The 16175-nt window shown below is 42.7% G+C and overlaps 1 protein-coding gene across 1 annotated transcript; it reads left to right on the top strand.

Annotated features, from left to right (window-relative positions):
• Positions 1–394: 394 nt before the first annotated feature.
• GLYATL3 (glycine-N-acyltransferase like 3) lies at positions 395–15387 on the top strand. Its single transcript, XM_036248704.1, has 5 exons — positions 395–472; positions 5598–5705; positions 6426–6552; positions 11159–11285; positions 14928–15387. Exons 1-5 carry the CDS (start codon positions 395–397, stop codon positions 15385–15387), a joined length of 900 nt encoding a protein of 299 aa, XP_036104597.1.
• Positions 15388–16175: the final 788 nt, after the last annotated feature.

Below are 16175 nucleotides of genomic sequence, written 5' to 3'. Positions count from 1 at the left end.
GGCCCTTCCTTTGTGCATCTCACAGTCTACTTGAGAAAGACTTCAATCAAAGAAAACACTGGTAAGTGTAAATTTACAACTGCTGTTGTCTCCTGAAGGAGGAGTTCAGAGCGCAATGAGTGTGCAAACGAGGGAGACTTAACCCGGTGTAGATACATCTTTCCAGGAACAGGTCATTAACACTTTCCATTGGTCAGTGCTCTCTGACTAACCCACGCAGTGCCTCCCGCCTTCCTTCTCCCCACTGCAGAGGGAGCGTGGCGTGCAGAATGATAGGCGGGGAAAGCAGGACCTCAAGGATATCACCAGGTGGGTTCAAATGTGAACAGACAAAAGTTAAATGTATGCCTTCAAGTTTCTCCTTAGGTGCGGAGTTGCTCGAGCTTTGGAGGAGATGTTGGTGCTGAACTGCTCTACGAAGTTACTGATACTAGAAAAAGTGCTGAAGACTCACTTTCCTGAATCACTCAAGGTACAACAAATTGGAGTTTTCTTTTCTTTCTTTATTGTATTAATCTGTGAAAATAATGTCAGACTGGTGGCTGTTTCCCAGAGTTTTAGGTGATAAGACTCTGGGGCCACTTGTTAAACACACAACTTCCCAGTCCCCACCTGCTGGAGGCTGACTTGGGGGACTGTGGATGTGGCCCAGGTAATTATATTCTTGACAGTCACTCTAGATGACTCCTAGGAAAATTTAGGTGATGATGGACTAGATTATTATCTTTTTTTTATCCTCACCTGAGGACATTTTTGCATTTATCCTCAGATAGAGCAGGAGGGAGATAGGGAAGAAGAGAGAGAGAGAGAAACATCGATGTGAGAGAGACACATCGAGTGGTCCCCACCCACACGACCAATAGGGGCCAGGGATGAACTGCAACCAAGGTACATGCCCTTAGTGGGAACCGAACCCAGGATTCTCCGGTCCGTGGGCCAACGCTCTAACCGCTGAGCCAAACCGGCCAAGGCTGGACTAGATTGTTTTTAAGGTAAATTCAAGTTCTAAATATTTTTACATGGCAGAAGGTATGGACTAGGTGGCAATGCCAGTAAGAACATGACCTGGGTACACAATGGAACTGAAGTTTGGGGTTAGTTATACATGGTTTTTTTTTTCTGTTTGTTTTAAAAATTTTTTTCTGTTTATTTTTGAAGTTGTTTCAGTGGCTTTGTTAGTCATCAAGACTTCACCTATTGAAGTCTTCTCAAAGTGCATGAGGACTTGCTGATAACTCCTGTGGATGACATTAATCAAAGATTAAAACTAAATGTAAGATTAGAAATATTTAAGCACTTGGAGAAAAAACGCAGAGTGCACTAAAATCGTCTTTGAGGGCTGTTTCTCGAGCAGAGCCCGACAACAGCGGTTCTCCAGTGTCAGCTGCTGCTAACCTAGAACAGACATCAAGAATCAGAGTTTCTGAAGAGAGAGACCAGGGACCTGTATGTTTAACAAACACCTTGGATAATCCTTACTGACACTGAATTTTGAACAAAAACCATCCAAAGAAAATCCTAGTGCTCTCTACTAGGTTGATTAAATCTAGTCATCTTGCCTTATTGATTGTGCTTACACTGTATGTGGGAGGGAAGATCAGAGTGGTAATTTGGGACCATGTAACTAAAAAGTACCAAATGGACGATCTAAACTAAATTTTCCCGTTTTGAATGCTGTCATTGAGGTAAATAAATGGGCTGAGGTGACTGGCTACATTTCTTTGACAACGAATTTGACTAACGCTTTTACCAGAGAGACCTAAAAAGTTTTTGGTGACCTTCACAGCGTCTTGAAAGATCCTATAATCATCAAGACAAATGATGGGCTCTTGGATTATAATTATTAATTTGTTTTTAATTCCTCACCTGCAGATACTTTTCTATTTATCATCAGATAAAGAGAGAGGGAGGGACGGATGAAGGGAGAGACAGAAAGAAACATCAACGTGATAGAGCCACATCAACTGGTTGCCTCCTGCATGACCAGACCAGAGCTGGGGACGAACCACAACTGAGGTACGTGCCTTTGACCGGAATCGAACCCTAGACTCATTGGTCCACGGGCTGATGCTCTAACCGGCCAGGGCTGTATAATAATTATTATGTTTGGCCCTGGCCGGTTTGGCTCAGCGGTTAGAGCGTCGGCCTGAGGTCCGGAGAGACCCGGGTTCGGTTCCCGCTAAGGGCATGTACTTCGGTTGCAGTTTGTCCCCGGCCCTGGTTGGTCGTGCGGTGGCAGCCACTCGATGTGTCCCTTTCACATCGATGTTTCTCTCTCTCTATCTCTTCCTCTCTCTCCCTCCCACTCTATCTGTACAAAAAATGGAAAAATGTCCTCGGGTGAGGATAAAAAATTAATAATAATAATTATTATTATTATTATGTTTGCATATAGAGAGTTTCAATTTTTTTATCCTTCTGACAACTTTGTAAGATTTATTAACCCGTTTTATAAATGAATAAACTGAAGCTCAAAGAAGGTAATACAGCAAGTAGTCAAACCTTAGTTCCTCTGATTTCTTATCTACTGCTTTTCCCACAGCAACATAGCTACCAGATGCCTAGGCGAAGATGTTCAATTTTTTCCCCTATTTTTTAATTCCTCCTACTGTGCTTGGTAAGGGCTTTGCCCATAATAATTACTCAATTAACTGTTGTTGATTGGTCACTGAAAACTTTGTACAATAATTATTTATTAATTCCTTGTCTGTTCAAATCTTATTATTATTATTTTTAATCCTCACCCGAGGATATTTTTTCATTTATCTTCAGATTGAATGGGAGGGAGAGAGAGAAAGAGAAACATTGATGTGAGAGAGACACATCAATTGGTTACCTCCTGCACTACGCCGACCAGGGCCAGGGACCAAACCGCAACCAAGATACATGCCCTTGACCGGAATTGAACCCGTGACTCTTTGGTCTATGGGCCAACACTCCAACCACTGAGCCAAACTGGCCATGGCTCAACTCTTATTTTTAAAGACTTCTGAATTCAGATTAGTTGACTTGACCTGAATAGCATGTATAATTTTTTTAAAATCTTTCATATGATCTCATTTGAACTTCATAAAAACTAATTACTACCTCTGCAATAGTAATATCTCTGAATAGGCAGATATTTATAATTCTACAGGTGATGTTACTAAGTCACTATCCCATCTTTAAGTGCTAGAGTTCAGATTTAAATCCAGGTTTTTGGGTTCCAAATTGAGTGCTCTTTGAAGTGTTTGCCTCTCATAACCCCATTTGAAGTAATAAATTAAATTAATGAAACCTGTAGGCAAAAATCAATGCCTTCTTTGTATGATCTTCTCTTTAATAGCTGCTTAGCGTGGTACTCCCAATTTCTCATTGTCCATACACTGAGTCTCTTTATGCCTGGATCTCCTTATCCTTCTTCAGTAATTGCTGTATAATGCCTGGCTTTGGTTTTTTGTTTGTTTGTTTATTTGTTTAATATTTTTTCTTTATCGATTTTAGAGAGGGAGGAAGGGAGAGATAGATAGAAACATTGAATAGTGAGAACATCAATTGGCCGCCTCCTGCATGCCCCCCACTGGGGATTGGGCCCACAACCTGGGCATGTGCCCTGACCGGGAATCGAACCAGTGACCTCCTGGTGCATGGGTCAACGCTCCACCAGTGAGCCACACTGGTCGGGCGTGGCTTTGGTTTTTTAACAATACTTTCAAAATACCCCTTCAGTTACCCTATGTCCTTTAGGGAAAAAGAAAGAAAGAAAAGGTAGTTTTGTTGTTCACCCTTCTTCCATTATTTGGAGTTTATGGCTGTGCATTTTATCATCTCACCTTAGTGTTAAAGTAATTAAATATCTCTCCAAATTTCCTGCACAAACTCTAACTGCTCATTTCTCCAGCATCATTACTGTCCCCGGCCACTTCCCCTCTCCTCTCAACACTATTGGAAGGGTTGGTTTGTTTTCCATCGATGCAAAATCTCGCGGTTGGTTCCGAATCTTTGGCAAACAAGTTGTTTTTTCTTTCAGAATCTGAATATGGGAAAGAGTTTTCCCTTTTACCCTTCTAAACTTTCCAATTATATTTAAGCTCCATTTTGAGAAACTGACTACTCTGTAGTATATGTGAGATCAGCAGCCCAGCATTTAATGGTTAACAGAACAAGTCAGGTTGAACTACGATTAGCAGAACAAGCCATTACCCTTCCAGTTTACTTTAGCTCTTCGATTTTCACTAAGTGTGATCCATGTTACACATTAGTCTCAACCAGACTTCATTGGGAAAAATACCTTCTATGAGAAGAATTGAGTGAGATCCCAGATTGGGTAAAACAAAAGAGAGCTGGAAAATGGTCTAGGCATTGAGGTGAGTGATTCGAACTAAGTGATAAAAGAAGTAAAGTGTAGGTACTAATGCCCTTATAATTTAAATTTTTTCACTGAAATAAAGCATATACTAGAAAGTGCACATAACATGCTTATACAGCTCAGAATTTTCACAAAGTGATTACCTGTATAACCTCCACTCCAAGAAAGCACATTACTACAGAGGCTGCTCCCCGCCCCCCACAAAACTCCTTTCCAATCACTACCTTTCCCTGCTCCCCAAAAGTAACAACGATCCTGACTTCTAAAGCCATAATTTAGTTTTGCGTGTTTTTTAATATAACCTGCATTGGATCACAGAAGTATCTTTTTGTATGTAGCTTCTTCTGCTCAACATTGTGTTGCTGTTTGTAGTCCAGAGTATGAATATGCCATAACTGACTTATTTTTTCCACTTCTGGTGGACATTTAGATTGTTTCCACTTTTTATCTGTTTACAAAAATACAGCTATGTACATTGACCTAGAGCTCAGCCCTCCTCATCACCACCACTCTCTAGAAGCACACAGATAAAATATGAAAGTTGTTTTGTAGGACAGACATCTTTGATTCTTAGTAGAGAAGAAAATGTGAAAAGTCACAGAGAACTTTAAAATTACTACTCAGTATTGTCTAGTCAAAAAGGCTTTGATCGGTTGTCAGGTTCCATGGATGTAACAATGAATGAACATAGGTACAGCTCTCAAGGAATACGTACAGAGCTTGGCCCCACCAATCTGATATGCAGGGGGTTGTTTTTGGCTTATTGGGGGGGGGTCACCATCAAGTGATGTTTAATTGTAGTTCAGAGTCCAAGGAATAGTTGCATTTCACAGGTTATTTTTGGATAGTATAATAGACTTTAAAAGCAGCTGAGCATCAACAGTATCAGTGGAACGTCTAAAAGATGTAAGAGCCCTAATCCATACAAGAGATTCTGATTCATTCAATATTTATTGCTGACCAATGTACCTAGCATGCATCCAGTAAGCCTCCTGATTTAGTACCTCTCATGGCTATACTGTAAAATGCTAAGTGTCAGGCGAGTTTTCTTAGGCTTTCATAGACTTTGTTTTCATGTGCCCTGATGAAACAGCAAGGGGGGAGTTTGTATGTGTGCATGTTGTGTGAATATTTATAATTTCCCCTCTGGCTGCCATCATTCTACGATGGAACAAGAGTCAAAGAGGGTACTACGCAACCGAACAGCTAGGGATGACACTGGCTTGTCTCTCTGGGTTCTCTGGCTCAGGTGTATGGAGCAGTGATGAACATCAATCGTGGGAATCCCTTTCAAAAGGAAGTGGTATTGGATTCATGGCCAGACTTCAAAGCTGTTATCACTCGGCGGCAGAAAGAGGTACAGTTTTGAAAGGCAAAAAAAAAAAAAAGTAAGAGTTGGCATCAACTAGAAAGAAAAGACTAGGTAAAGGGGATATCATAAGCCATCATAGCCATATATGTTAGCTTACAAAGTAATATTTTATCATTAGCTTCTGATTTGACTGTCTTTAGAATATCAGACATATGAAAAACCTTTAGTCTAAATGCATTCAATAAACTGTATCTTTAGTGTGTTGTAATCTCTAGAAGCATAAAGCATACATACTTGTATATACTAGTTTTTCTAATGGGTTGATGATTCCTTAGACCTTGCTCATGAGTGTGAATATGGAAGAACATGAAAAAGACAGCATCTGTCCCATTCTGCCTCTGAGACCAAAGAGAGGCCCAAGGAATCAAAGATGTGCTGCCCTGACCACATTAGGAAAGTTCTGAGAGTCTGATTTATTCTTATCAGGGGGTCGCTTGAGTTATATCATTTATATGTTTACAAATAAATTAAAAATCCTGGAAATATGTAAAATGAATGTCATAAAACCTCCATAATACTAGGAAAAACAATCAAGCAAAGGCTCCAGATGTCTGCGCTTTCCCTTCCTCTCACTTAGCCATTGTTTACAGGTGGCTAATTTTGCTAATGGAGATTATCTAGACATGCACAGTTAACGGTATCTACTCTATGCATGATTTCAGTTACCTCCAGGATTTGTTTTCATGATTGTGTCTTCTGACCCAGGCTGAGACAGATGACCTGGATCATTATACCAATGCCTATGCTGTGTTCTACAAGGATGTCAGAGCTTACCAGCGGCTGCTGGAGGAACATGATGTTATCAACTGGGACCAAGTTTTTCAAATACAAGGTGAGGTCAAGTGCAAGATACTAGGTCATCATTAAATTCTCTTTGTCATATCCATCAGATCGATAGATGAGACATATTTCACATATAGGGTATATACACACACATGCACAAATACATACCCATACACTTTATGTATCACAGTTTTGTAAGAACACTAATTTTTACTCCAAATGAGGCTTGGTTTTGGGGGTAGTTAGAGGCCGTTTAAATGGGGCTGCTTGCCTGACTGGTTTGGCTCAGTGGTAGAGCATCGGCCTGTGAACGAGTGAGTCGCGGGTTTGATTCTGGCCAAGGGCATGTACCTCGGTTGAGGCTTGTTCCCAGCCCTGGTCGAGGTAGTGTGGGAGGTAACTAGTCGATGTGTCCCTCTCACATCGATGTTTCTCTCTCTCCCTTTTTCTCCCTCTCTCCCCCTCCCACTCTATCACTCTATCTGAAGATAAAGAGAAAAGTGTCCTCGGATGAGGATTAAAAAAATAATAATAAATAAGCCCTGGCCAGTTTGGCTCAGCGGTTAGAGCGTTGGCCTGCGGTCCTGAGAGACCCGGGTTCGGTTCCTGCTAAGGGCACGTACTTCGGTTGCAGTTTGTCCCCGGCCCTGGTTGGTCGTGCGGGTGGCAGTCACTCGATGTGTCCCTTCACGTCGATGTTTCTCTCACTCTCTCTCTCTTCCTCTCTCTCCCTCCCACTCTATCTGTACAAAAAATGGAAAAATATCCTCGGGTGAGGATAAAAAATAATAATAATAATAATAATAATAAATAAATAAATAAATGGGGCTGCTTTTTCACTCTGGCTGATTTGGCTCAGCAGTTAGAGCATTGGCCTGCAGATGGAAGGGCCCTGGGTTCGAGCCTCAGCCCCAGGCAGGAGGCAACCAAAGTGACCCTCTCACATTGATGTTTCTCTCTCCCTTCCTCCCTTCCATTCTATCTAAATATCAATGGAAAAATATCCTCAGGTGAGGATTAACAATAAAATAAATAAATAAATAAATAAATAGGGATGCTTTTATGTGATGTTTTTACTGCTATTGTTATATGGATATCAGTATCAGCATATTTTTTCTTTATTACTCAACCATTTGCTAGTACAGTCTTTTAAAATAACTTTGCCCACCAATCCCAGTGCAAGAACATAGGCCACGTTATAAACAGATTAAGATTTCCTGATAGTTCGAATGGACAGTTTCAGCTTCAGAGTATCACTTACTCTTTCAACTTTTCACAATGTTTGGGGGTTAATACAGGCAATGAGGTTACTGTCTATAACTGTCCCAGTGAAATGAGTTCCTTTGACCTTTAACACGAAGGCAGGAATTCCTATGTTAGAAGTATCAAGTTTGGTAAAGTTTTAGCCACAAACAGCTAAAGCCCTCTCACAAGGAATACCTTGTGTCCATCTACAAACAGGGACCGATGCATATAACCTAAGGACTCGGGATGTGGTATAAAATCGATTTGCAAATGCTCAGAAAGACCTTGTCAACTAGCCCTCTCCTTTACAGATTTACCCTAGTTTCTCTGGTTAGAGGGAGACATGATTCTACCACTTGCTTGGCCAATTCAGAAAATGTTTCTCACCAGTATTACTTTAATGTGGAAATGAGTACACCTCTTCCTTGATGTAAAGAATCATGGTAGTGCCCTGGCCGGTTTTGCTCAGTGGTTAGAGTATCGCCTGCGGACCAGAGAGTCCTGGGTTCGGTTTCCACTAAGGGCACCCACATGGGTTGCAGTTCCTCCCAAGCCCCTGTTGGGGTTGTGTAGGTGGCAACCAGTCAATGAGTCTCTCACGCATGATGTTTCTCTCCCTTCCTCCCTATCTGAAGATAAATGCAAAAAAGTGTCCTTGGGTGAGGATAAAAAAAATCATGGCAGTAATTGGGTGGATATTGGTGCTATAGGCCTACTATATTCAGATCACCTGAATCCATCATTATGGAGAGAACATCCTCATAATTGCCAATATTCTTTTTCCAAAAGGCTAAGCTGATAACCCTGAGTCAGTTATAGCCTTTTAGAGGGACTCACTCACCCTTCCTGAAGGCTTGGAGGTGATGAATGTGAGTTAGTAGCACCTAACATAGCCGGAGTGGTGCATGTAGGTCAGGGCAGGCGTCATTTGATGTGGTCTCTGGGCTATAGGCGTCTGTGGTAATAACTGTGACCTGCTTGGAAAATTGAAGAGCTTCTAAGGAGTCATCAGTATCTTTACTCTTCATAACCAGAGCCGCTAAAAAGGTGCTGTTTTCATAACATTCCCAGCTCTCATCCAAAGCCTATGCACTGCCGTAAGTGTTCACTCTTTGAACGACTCCAAAAGTCTACTTACTGCCGTTTGTGTTGCAGCCTTTGCCGCGCGCAGGTGCAGTCCGAGCTCCGAGTCGGGCTGCTGGACAGACCAAGCGTCAGGGTGTGCAGCGTCGTGCTGCGCGTCCGGAGTGACAGCGCGGAAATGCCTTTGTCATTTTTCATCTAAGAGCCAACCATAAACAATATTCAGTCCGGGTTAATCCACTAACCTACTAGGAGGAGCCAAACTCCTTTGATTGCCGTGCAAAGGGCAGGAAATGGAAAAGGATACAGCTACCCAGACGGGCCAGGCTTTTTTGCAGAGAGAGAGAGAGAGAATATCAGCAAAATCCAGACTATAGAAACTCTACCCAGCAAACACCTGGATTCTTGAACAAATAAATTGAAATATTTTTAGAAGGGGAGGTGGGGATTTAAAAAAAAAACAAAACAAAAAAAAAACCCGTGGATCAAAAGATTTATAAGACAAAAAGAATTGGTAAAGTCAAACTATAGTTTTTAAGGATGCACACTTTGATAAATAAAACAATAAAGAAAAAAGTAAGTGAGCCCGGCAGTATGGCTCAGTGGTTGAGCAGTGACCCATGCACCAAGAGGTCACCGGTTCGATTCCCAGTCAGGGCACATGCCCAGGTTGTGGGCCCAGTCCCCAGTCGGGGGCATGCAGGAGGCGGCCAATCTATGTTCTCTCTCATCAATGTTTCTACCTCTCTCTCCCTCTCCCTTCGTCTCTCTAAAATCAATAAAGAAAAAAAAATTTTTTTTAGTAAGTGATTCTCATAAAAACTATGATAGTGGTTATTTTTAGAGGCAAAACAAGGAATTGTGATTGGGAGAGTGGTAAATAGAAGGTGGCTAATACAATTCTATTTTGAGGCTTTAGTGGTATGTAGTTAAGATATATAATTGATTAAGCTACAAATTTGTTTATGCAGTTTTCTGTATCTATTATATCTTATAACTTTAAAAGTTTTTTTTTAAAGAAATGTTAATCTAACTTTTAAATTTTTATGTATTGATTTTAGAGAGAGAAAGAGAAAAACATTGATTTGTTGTTCCACTTATTGATGCATTCATTGGTTGCTTCTTGTATGAGTACTGAGCAGGGATCAAACCCACAACCTTGGCATATCAGGATGACACTCTAACCAACTGAGCTACCCAGCTAGGGCTAATCTGACTTTTAGAAAGAATTGGTTCAATCTAATTTAGGAGAAAGAAATTCTATTTGAACTACCATCCTTACCTTTGGGTGGCACTACCTATTTTCTCTGTAGGTAGTATTTTGAATTAATTAGATCTAATTCCGTGTTATAATATGGGATGCTACTCATGGCATCTTTAATTTTAATAGTATTAACTTGAAGACCTACCTATCTTTTCTTAGACTTAACTCTCTGAGGGAGGAGCCAAGGCTCAGATAGATATCAGACTGAGTTCAACACAACTTCCCAGTCATGTATTATTCAAGAGGGTGACGTACTAGGTGGAGGAAACAATCCATCAGACATGGAAGGAAGTGAGAAAGTCAGTTTCCAGAGGATTCAATCCGTCAGGACCCAGACTGGAAAGGACAGAGCAAATGGGGATTTGGAGAAGCAACGCAAGTCAGTTCTAAGTAAAGAGAAGCTACCCTACCACGCTGTAGGCTCTAGAGATCAGAGAAAACAAAACCTTTCTTATATCCCACTGTGAAGCAGTGCCCACGACAGTGCTTGATATGCACATACTGGATACAGATTTACAGATAATACAGTACAGCTAAGATACACGCGTGGAACCTGGGTGAGCGACACTCAGGATACATCTCACCGACCCTGAGTTTATACTGGCTATTTCTGTACTGAGCATTAGGACAAGAGGCTGGAAGGGAGAATTCCAGGCCAAATAAATCTAAGCTCTTTTACACTCCCTGCTGTATGGAAGATCACAGCCTTTTGGAGCTATAAAACATCTCTTTCCCTAATCAGTCTGAGAAGTCAGAGAAATAAAAATTCCCACAAGAAATCCCAAATTCCTAAGGGATAGCTGTATCAGAAAATTCCATGGAAGAGCATGATCACCATGGACCACAGGATGGGAATTTGAAAATCTTGCACAAAGTTTGAAAATCAAATACAATCAAATTATTAGTTATAATAATTCATGTGTACATGCACAGTGGTGAGGATAATCCACGGTGGCAAACTGGTGGTACTGATGATAATAAATTTAAAAATACTGCAACAGGTTTCCTTTCTGCATTTTCAAGTAAAATGCTTATATTTGTCATTATGTCTTTCCATACGCAGGGCTGCAAAGTGAGTTATGTGACGTTTCCAAAGCTGTTGCCACCTCGAAGCAGTTGGATGTCAAGCTAACTTCCTTCAAGGCGGTTCATTTTTCTCCTGTTTCAACTCAGCTGGACACCAGTTTCCTGTATGTAAATCAAGTTTCTGCATTTGGGGTAGGACTTTCTGCTATAAATGTACCAAGAGTGGTACCTGGAATACTTAGTATCCTTAAGGGATATTTAGGTACCTTGAATTTGGGCTTTTGAATCTAAACTTGAGTCTGTTGTGTGTGTGTGTTTACTCTTCTCCTTTCTGCTGTGCTCGGCAGCTCATAATGTCCTGCAAAAATCAAATCAGAATCTTTGTCCATAGTGATAAATGAACTCAGGGGTCCCGTATGTTCACAGTACGCACAGAAAAATCATTCCTTACTGTCCTCCTTCCCCAAACAATTCTAAGTGACCTCTGTTGTCTAAGCCCAAGGTGGTTGATTATTGTTTTGTTTTTCCAGGGACAGGGGTAAGAAACTGACTCGTGTGCAGCTCTTACAGGCCAGGCACTATATGTTTCAAATACATGACCACTTGAATACATTTCCACAACCCTATCAAGAAGTACTACTATCATTCTCTTTCTGAACAAAGCAACCCACAGGAGTAAACTGTAGAGCCAGAAAATAAATCCCACAAAGTCTGTTCCAGAATCCAGTCCTTCAAAACATTTGTTGGTTCATGTCTGCATTCTTAATTTCTTCTTATTTTGGAGGACCTGTTCTGCTATTTACTAGTTACTTTCCCCTCTGCACAATCTTTCTGAGCCTCGATCAATTTCTTCTTCTGGAAAATTAATCTGTAATAGCTTTCTTACCTGTTTTTCATAAACAAATGAATCATGATACATGAAAAGTACCTACCTCGGTGAATGTTAGTTTTCTTCACTTCCACGGAATATGTTGAAGGAATTATTGAACAAAACAAGACTAAACCCAAGGAAGAATGGACACATTACGTTACATAAAGCCACTGAACTTCATTTTTATTTTTTTCAGTTATAAAGATTTTCAAATGCAAACAAAAGATTGTGAGAGTAGTATAATGAACCTTCCCATCAATCTATGGGTCGTCGTGTTTCATCCATACCTCCCTCCACTCTTTCCATCCCCTGGATTATTCTAAAGAAAATTTACCAAACATTATCCCATTGTTCTTTTTTTTTTTTTTTTTATCCTCCCCAGAGGACATTTTTGCATAGAGTGAGAGGGAGAGAAAAAGGGAGAGAGAGAGAAATATCAATGTGAGAGAGACACTGGTTGCCACCCACACGACCCCAACCGGGGTGGGGACAAACTGCAAGTGAGGTACATGCCCTTAGCGGGAACTGAACCCGGGTCTCTCTGGACCGCAGGCCAATGCTCTAACCACTGAGCCAAACCGGCCAGGGCCCCATTGTTCTTCAACATTCTAATATACATCTCCCAAAGATAAGGATTCTTATACATTACTAATATCACTTCTGTGACAGGTGCAGTGATTGGCTAGGAAGACTCGCAGGACTCAATATATATCGTCATGGCTGTGATTTATTACAACACAAGAATACAAATCAAAATCAGCAAAGGAGCCCTGGCCAGTTTGGCTCAGCAGTTAGAGCGTCGGCCTGCGGTCCGGAGAGACCGGGGTTCGGTTCCCGCTAAGGGCACGTACTTCGGTTGCAGTTTGTCCCCGGCACTGGTTGGTCGTGCGGGTGGCAGCCACTCGATGTGTCCCTTCACGTCGATGTTTCTCTCTCTCTCTCCCTTCCTCTCTCTCCCTCCCACTCTATCTGTACAAAAAATGGAAAAATATCCTCGGGTGAGGATAAAAAAAAAAAAAAAAATCAGCAAAGGAAACAGGTGCATTGGTAATGTCCAGAGGAAACCAGGCACAAGTGTCCCAGAGTCTTCTCCCAGCAGAATCACACTGGACACTCTTAATTTCCCCAGCGATAAGTTGTGACAACATGTTAGGATTTTTATTGGAGGCACCCTCTGCCTAGCATATACCAATTTCCTAGACTCCCAGAAGGAAAGCAGGTGTTCAGCATAAACCACATCGATTGTACAAACAGCCGGGCACAGTGAGCCACTCCTACCAGTTCTGGGAACGGCAGGGCCCCTCTGGAAATTCAAACTGCTGGACACCAGCCAAGGGCCAACCTGGCAAACAGGCCTTTGTAGATCGTGGCCTCAAGCCTGCTGTCTTAACTCTTTTCTGCACAACACCTTACACTGCATTAACAATATCTCCTTAAAGTAAAGTAACCAGTCAGTAGTCACACTTCCCAAATTATCATCATATCCTTGGCAGTTTGTTTTGAATAAGAATCTAAATAAGGTTCATACATTGCAATTGGTTAATGTCTCAAGTTTCTTTTGTCATACAGTTTCCCCTCTCGTCTTTCATATTTCTTACATTACTTTTTGTTAAAGAACAAAGGCTATTTGTCCTTTAGAGTTTTAGAGTTTCCCACAGTCTCTTTACTATCATATCCCTGAGATGTTATTTAAAACTTTCCTCTATCCCCGTTCGGACCTTTTAAAATCGGGTTTTTTACTTAAATTGCGCCCTTCTGCATAGGAAGTTAGACAATTTGTCTTTACAAAGTCATTACCCAAATGTGTATACCCTCTGTTTTGGGTACCATGCCCTTCAGATACAAGGTCATAGTCTCTAGCATAACTACTAAAACACTTGGCATGCCCTAACGATGTTTTGGTTGTTTTTTTTTTTAATTTTTTCATCGGTCAAGGTTCAACCACTGAGCCACACTGGCTGGGCTTAACAATGTTTTTATTAACACTGAAATTTCTGTCTGAGGCTTCTTTGTCTTGTTTAAAGTTCACTTTAAAAAAATTCAATGCAAAACGCTATGAAGCCATAGAATATTTATTCCCTTTTTACCCCTGCTTAGGGGTTAAGCAGTTGTCCCAGAGCCCACGGGATGCCTGGCATGTGAGCTAACGCTGCAGAACCACTAATGAAACAAAAACACAAATGTGTGCTTTATAAAGAAGATCACTTCTAGAATGACATTACCATCTCTTAACAGTCCCTGGGGGTGGTCTCACCGCACTGGTGACTTCAGGAGCTAAAGTACATTCTGAAGCACAACCAGCCCCATAAGGTTTCAACCAAGTAACCCACCTCGGCTCTTAGACATTGCACCAATTCTTATCTTTTTCTTTATCTTAATCCCATGAGACGTTAGACCTTTTCCCAAACCTTTTAGGGGAAGGTCTGGAACAACTAGCATTTTTTGAGCATAGACATATGCCTAAAATGTTAGCAATTTGTATTTATTTTTCTGGGCATGGATGCATAAAGATAGAAGTTCTGTCCTAAAACATCTTTTTTTTTTTTTTTTTTTTTTTTTTGTAAGCCAAAATATTAAGGGCCCAAGAATCTGGTCTTTTCAAGGCTTCAGAGAAAGTGTCAATAAAATCAGGACTTAGAGGGAGCCTGAGAATTGTTTTATCCGCCTTAATCTATACTGAGGACAAAAAGAACCGGGCATAAAATTAGAAGGAGAGACTTAAGTTTGAAATAATGAGTATTTCGTCCTATCAGACATGAAGTCCTGAAAGATGTTTGTAAACGGGGGAGAGATGGAATCGAATTCGTTGAAAATGCCTTTGTATTTGTTAAGCCCTGTCTCTGGGAGGGTCTCTCCCTTTAAATGGGTCTTGAACGGCGAGTGGTTGTTGGCAGGCGCAGGATCCTGAGTGCGCACGTCTTCTGTCGTCTTGCAGGAGGACTTCTCCCCCGCGACTCACCCACCTGAGCGTTGCGGACGCCGAGCTGCTCAACCGCACGTGGTCGCGCGGCGGCAACGAGCAGTGTCTGCGGTACATCGCCCAGCTCATCTCCTGCTTCCCCAGCGTGTGTGTGCGCGACGAGGAGGGCAGTCCCGTCTCCTGGTCCATCACAGACCAGTTCGCCACCATGTGCCACGGCTACACGCTGCCGGAGCACCGCAGGAAAGGCTACAGCCGGCTGGTGGCCCTGACGCTGGCCGGGAAGCTGCGCGGCCGGGGGTTCCCGTGTCAGGGCCACGTGCGCGCCGACAACGCCGCCTCCCTCGGCCTCCTGCGGAGCGTGCGCGCGGACTTCCTGCCTTGTGCCTTCCACCGGCTCATTCTCACCCCGGCCGCCTCCCCGGCCGGCTTCGCCTCCAGCCCAGCGGCTCCGGGGGCTGCTTCCTTGCCCTGAACACACCCGAACTCCTGAAGTGTCAGCGAAGAGATGGAAACGGGGATCGGGAGAACCTCGGCTGTGGGGAGGCCTGAGAAGCCTTGACGCTCGCGTTTCTACAGAGTCGAGAACTGGGGGTGGGGGTCCCCGAGGCCCTGACGGGGAGTGAGCCTCCTTGGGCTCCACCGCAGGGGAAGGGTTCGGAAGCCAGCAGTCCCCGGCAGAGCAGCAGAAAGGGCCGCAGAGGACAACGACGTAGCCGGGAGCAGGTGGCTGCTGCTGACGGGGCTGCCGCTCCGGATTCGCCAGCCGGCCCCCCGCTACCCTAAGTACCGTGACCCTGGGCCCCCGCTCTGTCTCCCCAAACGCAGGGCCTACCACCTCTCACCCAAGTTCTCTGTAGACTATCCTTTGTTTTGTTTTGTGTTTTTCATCTTTAATTACTGGTTCTTCACTTCTGCCTGTGGCTCAAGCCTCGGGTTCTCCCCTGGGAACGCAGTGGTTCTCTCATTTTGGCGCAGTTCCGAGTCACCTGCGGGGCCCATTGCAACACAGGTGGCTGAGCGCCCCCACTGGCCTTCACTCTGGAAGTCCGGGTGAGGCCTGAGAATTTGCATATCTAGCAAATTCCCACCGCTTAGTTGCCTTGGATGAAGGAGTGAAGATATGAGCGTTTTAAATGCTAGAAATAGATGATGTCAGCATAGAACGGGACCTTACGTACGGCCTATTTCAGCCTCCTTGTTTATAATTTGCTTTCTCATAAGAAACTAAGATGCATATATAAGCATACATATACACACATA

Source organism: Molossus molossus, unplaced genomic scaffold, assembly GCF_014108415.1.
Source record: "Molossus molossus isolate mMolMol1 unplaced genomic scaffold, mMolMol1.p scaffold_m16_p_8, whole genome shotgun sequence".
In the NCBI taxonomy this organism is placed as follows: Eukaryota; Metazoa; Chordata; class Mammalia; order Chiroptera; family Molossidae; genus Molossus; species Molossus molossus.
This window is presented reverse-complemented; position numbering and strand designations above follow the sequence as displayed.